Source organism: Amaranthus tricolor, chromosome 1, assembly GCF_026212465.1.
Source record: "Amaranthus tricolor cultivar Red isolate AtriRed21 chromosome 1, ASM2621246v1, whole genome shotgun sequence".
Lineage (NCBI taxonomy): Eukaryota > Viridiplantae > Streptophyta > Magnoliopsida > Caryophyllales > Amaranthaceae > Amaranthus > Amaranthus tricolor.
This window is the reverse complement of record NC_080047.1, coordinates 8,772,130-8,781,512: the sequence shown is the minus strand read 5'-3', so window position 1 is coordinate 8,781,512 and position 9,383 is coordinate 8,772,130. Positions and strand designations below refer to the sequence as shown.

Here is a 9,383-nt window from a genome sequence, read left to right as displayed (position 1 = left end):
AAATATTGATATTGAAATCAAGATGATTGCCTACATTGAAAGCACCACACTATCAAATTATACTTTTTTTCATAATTTTTGCTAATTATTTTTTTGGAGTGATAATTTTTTACTATATTTTGTGAAGCATATTTGCGTAAGTTTTGGAAATTCCAAAACAAGAAAACAAATGTAATGTAATTAGAAAAGTAAAAAAAAAAAAAAAAAAAGTTGAAACATACATGTTCTCTCCAGATACGAATGCGTGTCCATCTTTCTAAGTGATACTCAATTTACCCAATTAATCAAAAACTACAGCAAATTAACATACTAATTAGTAAATTAAGTTATTTACATCTAATGTTTCTAATTGAAAATATACATTTTTTTAATACTCAATAGAACATGAAATGCTTCACAATTGACAATTTCTAGTAATTTGTGATTGTTTATACACAAGTATAAATAAATTTAGACCCTCAAAATACGGAGTTTTAACCTGTTACTCATAGTGCTCGTAGCTTAGATTGAATCTTTGCATGAAATTAATTTTAGTATTTAATTATTTTATACTCCCTCCTTTTATAGAGAATGAGATATTTGAGTTTTGCACCAAAACTATGGAGGGGTGGAGGACCACTTAAAAGTAGGTGGAAGATTTTGTTTTTCCATAAAGAGCATTGATATTTATGTGTTATTGTATTGTTTATAGTAAGGGTAAAAGGGTAAAAAAGAATGACAAAAATAAAAATGAAACATTTTCAGTAAATTGATCCAATAAGAAAATGTCACATTTTCTATAAATAGGAGGAAGTATAAATTTGTGTATGAATTAAAATTTTGATAAACAAAAAAAGACAGAAAAGCAACTTAATCCAACCCTGAGATCTTATTTTAGTTGTACCACTTTTTTAGGTAAGGTTTTGAGTTGAGTTTTGGCTATTCCTCTTCGCCCTCCTTATCTCTCGGCTAGGGATGGACATGGGTCTTTAATATTAAGGGTCTAGACCTGACTCAATCCTAATTTAAGGTTTTGGATCCACTTATTTTTAAATCCTATAGATTCGAGTTGGATCTGATCTATGACCTTAGTGTGTGAGTCTAAGTCCACCTAGATCCAACCCATAGACCTATTACATCTTTTTTCTAAAATTATATATTAGCAATCATGTGAATTTAATTGTTTGGTTTGAAATTGTTATAAATTTTGAAATATTATGTGATTTGGAACTTTGTCGGTTCATTTAATATGAAATATAGTCGTTGTATCTACACTTTAAAGATCAAAGACTTGATAAATATTTCGTTCTAAGAACTTAAATGTTGGAAAGTTTTATATATTTGTTCACTCAATTAGTATAAAATATTAGAAGATCCTTGTTAGTTGAAAATGTTTAAATATTTTTATACGAATGTATGAAATTGTATAATATATTTTAAAAAAAAATTCAAAAAAAATATATAATTTTGACCCAGGTCCAAAAGTAGAATCGCCCGACCCTAAGGATTTGGGTCCAAGTTCAAAATTTTTAGACCCTATAAAATTGGGTCTAGATTTGGATCCAATAAAAAATTAAAATCTAAATATGGATCTAATCGGACCTAACCCAGATCTGACTCATGCTTATCCCTACCTCCGACTTATCTTATACTTCATAACTATTAAAAAAAATAACAATAAAAACATAATTTCAAATTCATAGAACTATTACAATTTGAAATTACATTAGTCGCATACTAATTCTGTTGTCTAAACATCTGATATTTATCCAACCTTATAACTGAATACAACTCAATTCGACTTTAAAATAAATTTAAAATTATACAAAAATCAATATGAATGTAAAATCTAATTTCCAAGTGATTCAAAACACGTCAGTGAACATTTCTCACACTATAAGTAGACCTCACCTATCTAATCTCTACGCCTCCTCTCCTTGCCGCCCACATCACAAACCCTATTTATTTCACCACCCAATATAACAAAACCCCCTAATCTTCCATCTACCAATTACACCCAAATTTTCATTTGTCCATCAAATACTCTAATCTGAAATCTCCAATGGCACAAATTTGTAACTCATCCATGGTGTTCTTTACCTGTATTCTGCTCGCCATTCTTGCTTCGATCTCCGCTCACGGTCACCACAAACACAATGGTCCTGCTCCTGCACCTGCCCCGGCAAATTCACCCAGTCTTTCTTTTGTCCCTGCACCTGCTCCGACTCAGAATGGCGGCGCTGCCTTGTCTGTACCTGGAATTCTTATCGGTGGTCTTTCTATGATGTTTTTTCATATTTTCTGGAATTGAGTAATTTGCAGTAATTTTCTAGTACTATAATTTTCAGAAAATGTAGTATTTTGGTTGCTATGATATGAATTATTGGATATTTTTCCGCTGTTATTAGTGGTTCTAGTAATTTTTAATAAGTTTATGAATTCTAAATATGGTCCGTATTTTCTAATGCATTGTTTTTTCTTTTCCTCTTACTTTTATCAAAAATGAATGATTGTAATTATTAAGTTTTCATATCAATTTTTTTTTTAAATTATTTGTATTCTTAATTTTACTTCAATTTGATTAATGAATTCTAAGATTAAACAATTGAATGGTTGCTACAGCTTATTTAGCTTCAAATCTTGTTTAGTTATTTTAATTTTTATTATTTTAACTAATTTTATTTATAATAATTGTTTTTTTGCTTACTTAATATTTTACTTATTTTTTAAAGTGAACTAAATTCAATAAATAAATCAGTATATTGTATCAAATTCATTCGCCCTGTCAAGGAAATAATGGTTGTTGTTACGTAAATTCTTTTTTGAGATGGTCTCATCGTGAGACGTGCTTTATACTTAAATTAAATTATCCGATAATAAAAATTTTTAGTATAATATATCTTTTGTATGGAGTCTCACTGTGAATGATCTTATAGACTTATACAAAAGGTGGCAGGACCAATAAATCCAACATTTCTCTGGAAAAAAAAAATGCATTTTTATTCAAATTTCAATGCAAAACCAAACAACTAAAACCAAGTTGAAAGATTACGAAACCATTGGTTATCAAATTATGCACTTTAGTGACTCTTCGGTTTCAAACAATTAATTAGCTATTGAATTAGGCAATTCAATATGGTATGGTGGTAATATAATTTGAAGATTAATCTAACAAGAATTATAGCAATTAATTTCAAACAACGATATAATAAATATATAGCAAATTAATTTGAGGAAGAAGCAATGTACTTTATTCAAAAGATTAATATATTATTAGTGCAAAGTAATTTACATGTGACACTATGAAAGTGAGAGACGATCGCTTTTAATTGGATACAATACTTGTCAATTGAGGATTTTCACTCTTTGTCCTGTTGAAATTACAATGTTAACGGCCCGTTTGGTATATGGTATTAGAGGGCGGTAATGGTAATAAAATTAAGTAATGAAAAATTTGGTTGTTTGGATGCCTTTAATGGTAATGAATGGTAATTAAATAAGGTAATGAAATTACCAAAAATGGCCATTTTTATTACCATCAAACAATCTGGTATTAGGCGGTAATGGTAATGAAGTATTACTGTGGTAATAAAATAAGGTAATGTTGTTTCGAGCTGAAGAAAAAAAATAATGAAGAAAAAAAAAGTAATGTATATAATTATCTAAAAAAATATTATTATTAAAAAAAGAATCATTAGATAGAATAATTTAGATACAATAATGCTTTTAGATACAAATATACAATAATGAAACTAAGAGTCATTACCATTTTTTATTACTAACAACCAAATGCAATCAATGGAATATTATCTTCCATTACCATTCTTTAGTCATGCACACCAAACAAAAAATTTTTCATTACCAATTCTCATATCCATTCCTTCATTACTATTGTCATTACAACATTTCATTCCCATTACTTTATTACCATCAACCAAACGGGCCGTAAATGTTAAAAATTCTCACAGTAAAAATGCGCCATGTTTCAATTTCAATGGGGTTGAGAAGACACAAAGTAAGGACATATTAAAAGTGCCCAATACTGACATCTATTAGTTGTTAACTATCACCCTACCACTTCTGTTTTAATTGGAATATATATTACTTTCTTTAACTTGAATTTGATTTTTAGATGCACTTTTCTTCCTAACTATGATAAAAAAAAAATACATAGTAATTTTGCAATTGTTCAACTGTTAAAAGTTTCTCTCTCTACAATTTGTCATGTTTCACCTCTCCGGTCTTCTAGTTTAAGTGTCATCGAGGCTCCTTGAGAGGCGAGTCAGGTAACTTCATTTGTACATTGTTTATTGTTATTTAGTCATTCAATCATTTTCAAACCTTGCCTCCAAAGAGTGTTTAGAGTTATTTAAGGTTTCTCCTAGTACTTACAGAGGTAATTCCGATTTTACAAATAATTCTATTAATTTAATGTATAAAAATTCTCAAATTAGATGGTCTCGCAGTGAGACTATTCCTATTGTAATAACTAAATATGCATTATCGTCTTAAAATAAACATTTATAATCATAAAGTAATTACTTATAATTTTAAAGTAATTCATTTTTAGTCTTTGAATGATCTCCTATATCTTAAATTAATCATTATAATTTTAAAATGATTAATTAAAGAAATAAACTAATTATATGAGAGATTCTTATAATGAGAGGATCTCATACATAACACATATTAAAACATCCACCTTTATGTCAAAATCCATTTTCAGCTCAAACAATTTGTTTGTCATTTATCAATATTTGGTACTGAATCATAAATTTTCTCCATATAGTAGTATTAGAAAGCATTACAAAGAAAGCAGACTAATTAAATAGTGAAATTTGAAAAACTCCTCCACTTTCATAGATAACACAAAGAAACTAATAAGGAACCAATATTTTACATATTTTTTATTTTTTTATTACAACAAAATACTCGAATAATAATCGAGTTATTCTAACAATATAATGTGGCATACGACACGAGTTCATTATTTCATAAAACACCAATGCACTTTTGCTGGCAAAACAATCTTCAACTAGGGCTTACCTCGCAAAGCCAATGCATCCTAACACCTAAAATATACTATAGGAAGTCTTGTATGAGACCGTCTCACAGTAAGACGAGCCTATACAAGAAGCTCAAACTATTTATCTTTAAAAAATTGGAAAATTTATCCAGAATAATCCAACCTATTCACGATTTTCCTACAATAATCTCAACTATTGATTAACCATGAATAATCTCAACTATTGACTCACTTAACCTGTGCTGTTGTTACTTTACCTACAACTGGTTTTATAGGTAAATTTATTATTTTTCCTTTTTTTTAAAATTAAAAAAAAAAAACTTGCAACTACTCAATTACTCTCATTCATCTCTCCTATAAACCCATTCAAGTATCAATGTATCATATCCAATTTCTTCTGAAATTTTGAAGAAGTACAGCACAATTTCGCGAAGGAAAACTCGATTACTCTCATCTCCAAGGTATTTGATGCTAGTCGACCTTTCAAATGGTAAGTGAAAGCTTTAAATTTCTGCAATTTTTTTTAATCGAACCCTATATGATTCTGATTTTTTTTAAATTTAATTGTTGTTAATAGGGTAGTTTATTTGATGAAGTTACTCTAAAATGGTGGTATGATGGGGTGTTCAAGAAAAATAAGGTTGGAGTAGAGTATGTGGGTGGTATGTGTAAAACAATTAGTGTAGACCCAGACAAAATTTCTTGGTTTGAACTCAAAGGGATTGTTGAGCAAGATGTGGGTTACAAATCTCCCTTTACCCTATACTATTTGCATCCTACTTCTATGGCTTTTGAGGATGGGTTGAGGAAAATCAATGATGATGAATCTGTGGGTGAAATGGCTAAGGCTGTTATTGAGTCTAAGGCAATAGATGTATATGTAGTGAATAATATGGATGATGACAACCTCACTAAATTACTAGGGAAAGCAACTAGGAACTTGGATGGAGACAATAGTTTATTGGTTTCAAGGAAGAAATTGACTCCTAGGAAGCCACATAAGAGTAAGACTCGTGGTCCCCACAAATTAACTAAGAAGCCTAACCCACCATCCATTTCAGATGCTTTAATTGAATCTGAAAACCAAGTTGCTGTGCAAAGCATTAACTCAGATCTTCCTTCAACCTCTATATTAGAAAATACTTGTAGATTTATCCCCATTGAAAGTGGGCTTTCTGAAGATGAGCTGAACTTTCATAATGATTGGTTTGAGACTATTCCTAGTCCTGATGCAAAGTTAAATGAGGCTATTGATGAAGTTAATGGAGGTGAAGATGAGGTACGTGAAGGAAGTGATGAAGTTTTTGAAGAAGGTGATGATAGTGAAGATCTGGACTATATTTTCCCAGATGAGGAAGATTGTGAAGGAGATGAGTCACTGGATCTTGTATTAACTGAAGACTTGTCAGTGGAAGAGGATGATGGTGGTGTCCAATCTAATCTACAAATTGGTGAGTACCCTCTAAATGATGTATTTTCTGATTATGAAAATAGTGATGATGAAACTGAAACACCTGTTGTAGTTCATGATAAGACTGATTTTAGAAAGTTTAAATGGTGTGTTGGAATTGTGTTTGGTAATTCTTTAGAATTTAGACAAGCTGTTATTAAATATGCTGTTGCTCAAGGTAGAAATGTTACCATATGTGCGAGTGACAAAAAAAGATTGCAAAGGCTTGGAGTAAGATGTGTTAAGGGGTGTCCATTTAAGATTTTTGCTAGTTGGGATAAGAGGACAGCTTCTTATGTTGTAAAGACAGTTGATGGTACACATACATGTCAGAGGAATATGGATTCCAATAGGCAGTTTAAAGCCGCTTGGTGTGCTGAGGAGTTACTTGACTTGTTCAAAAGCAGACCACACATTCCATCTTCAGAAATTGTTGAAATCGTTAGGAAAAAATATAGAATAATTATTACTAGAGGCTTTGCTTATAAGATTAAATATGCTGCACATAGAAAGTTGCATGGTTCAATGAAGCAACATTATTGCAAACTCATGAGTTATATACAAGCTTTGAACAATAGTAGCCCAAATAGCCAATTTTGTGTTGTCACCGATGAGAAGACAAAGCCACCTACATTCCAACGATTGTTTGTGTGTTTTGAAGGTGTTAAGGAAGGTTGGATTAATGGATGTAAGAGGGTTTTGTGCATTGATGGATGTTTCATCAAAACATTCTTGGGTGGGATGTTGCTTAGTGCAGTTGGAAGGGATCCGAACGAGCAAATGTATCCATTAGTATGGGCTGTGGTTGAAGGTGAAAATAATGATTCATGGCAGTGGTTCCTTGCTGAGCTTAAAAAATGTGTTCCACATGCGAATGGCACGGGATGGACTATCATTTCAGATGAACATCCGGTTAGTATACTGACATATAGCATATCATTGCATTCTGTCTACTTAAACTGATGCTGCACATCATTGCATTCTGAGCTTAAACTGATGCATATACTGCTGCACATCATTCCATATACTGATGCACATTATGTTTACATTGCACATTATGTTTACATTACAACATATACTAATTATAGCATATTCTGGTGCATACATTACATTGCAGAGTATCTTAAGGGCTGTAAAGCTTGAACTACCAAATGCCGAACATAGGCATTGTGCGAGGCATATATACACCAATTGGAACAAGTCTTTCAAGGGTGAAGAAATGAAGTTATTATTTTGGAGGTGTGCAAAAGCTTACAATGAAGCTGATTTTTGCGAGGCAATTAGTGATATGGAGAAGGTAAACCCTCTTGCTGTCGAGGCGTTTAAGCTTGCAAATCCGCACCTGTTCTGTCGAGCTTATGTGAAGGTGGATTCCAAGTGTGATGTGATTTTGAGTAACATGGCAGAAACGTTCAATAATTATATCATGCACGCAAGATCAAAACACTTGATCGACATGCTTGATGACATTAGGACTATGTTAATGAAGAGACTAGCTACGAAGAAGGAACAATGTGCAACTAAATGGAGTGGAGTTTTATGTCCAAAAATACATGCTTTATTAGACAAAGAGAAAGAAGAAGCTTCAAATTGTACTGTACTGCCATCAACACCTGCTGTTTTCCAAATTGCTCATCACATTGATGTTTTGCAAGTAGACATCGAAAAAAGGTCGTGCACTTGTAGAAAATGGGATCTAAAAGGGATACCTTGTTGCCATGGTGTTGCTGCCATATGTTACTTGCATAGAGACGTGGAGTCCTATGTGGATGAATCTTACACAAAAGCTGCATACATAAGGGCTTACGGAGGAAGCATAGCTCCTTGTGTAGGGGAGCGTTATTGGCCCAAAGTTAATGCGCCTATTGATCCACCTCTAATAAAAATTGGTCCTGGAAGACCAAGAAAGAGTAGAATAAAAAGTCCTTATGAAGACCCAAAGAAACCAGGGAAGCTCAGTAGACATGGCATGCAAATGAGCTGCGGCATTTGTAAATCCACTACGCACAACAAACGAAAGTGCCCTGAAAAAGGCAAATCCGTTGAAAATGAAGAACCAACATTGAAAAGAAGTAGAGGAAGACCAAGACATGAAGCAAATCCTACAACACCACAGTCACAACCATCGCGCCCATCCCATCATGATTTATCTGCAAATCCAGGTGCAATAGGAAGAGGTGGTAGAAGGATTCAAACAGGTCAAGGAAGTAGAGGTGGTTCTGTGACTGGTAGTCGTAGTAAAGGAAGTACACATGGTTCTGTTACTACCATCGAAACAGTAAGTCAACGAGGAAAGGGTAGACCACGAAAAGAAAGTCAATCCACACAAAATATTATCTTAACTCAGGCATCTGCAACAAACCAATGATGAATGTGTAGTTTGATAGTAGTTTGATTGTAATGTAACTACTAATTCCAACACTTATGAGCTTTTGGGAATGTAATATGCAGTGTGTATTTTTGGACAAATTTAGTATGTAAGGTTAATGATGAATGTAATTTGCATTTACATATTTAGCAAGTTCTATTTTCGCGACCCATTTCTAGCAGTTTGTAGTTTGGCATTCACACCATGATTACATCTTGGGGTTTCTCTTGGAATTGAACTCCTACTTGAACAACAATTGGAATAAGTGATGCTTTTCATGAAAGAAATTAGGGATTAATTTGATGGAAAAGGAAAGTTAAAAAAAATGAATGATTAAGAAGCTGTTGCTGCTTCTCCATCAATGGAGGTCTTCAAAATATAAAGAGAATGAAGAAGGTGGAAGACGACTAACGGGCAGAAAATTACCTGCTGCACCGGTAAAAACAAAAGCAACAACGGCACAGGTTAAGTGAGTCAATAGTTGGGATTATTGGTTAATCAATAGTTGGGATTATTGTAGGAAAATCGTGAATAGGTTGGATTATTCTGGGTAAATTTTC

The 9,383-nt window shown here is 32.3% G+C and overlaps 1 protein-coding gene across 1 annotated transcript; it reads left to right on the top strand.

The window, feature by feature from the left end:
• Positions 1 to 2,041: 2,041 nt before the first annotated feature.
• LOC130823462 (uncharacterized) lies at positions 2,042 to 8,823 on the top strand. The gene is made up of 5 exons (XM_057688111.1): positions 2,042 to 2,252; positions 4,301 to 4,375; positions 5,417 to 5,466; positions 5,583 to 7,367; positions 7,573 to 8,823. The coding sequence occupies exons 1-5, from the start codon at positions 2,042 to 2,044 to the stop codon at positions 8,821 to 8,823; spliced, it is 3,372 nt and encodes a 1,123-aa protein (XP_057544094.1).
• The last annotated feature ends 560 nt before the right edge of the window (positions 8,824 to 9,383 follow it).

Bases quoted from the DNA above. Each gene is read 5' to 3' on its own strand.
- LOC130823462 (XM_057688111.1), top strand. From the start codon at position 2,042: ATGGCACAAATTTGTAACTCATCCATGGTGTTCTTTACCTGTATTCTG. The intron at 4,376-5,416 runs GTAATTCCGATT...GAAATTTTGAAG, and splicing joins TTCTCCTAGTACTTACAGAG to AAGTACAGCACAATTTCGCG. The intron at 7,368-7,572 runs GTTAGTATACTG...ATTACATTGCAG, and splicing joins TCATTTCAGATGAACATCCG to AGTATCTTAAGGGCTGTAAA.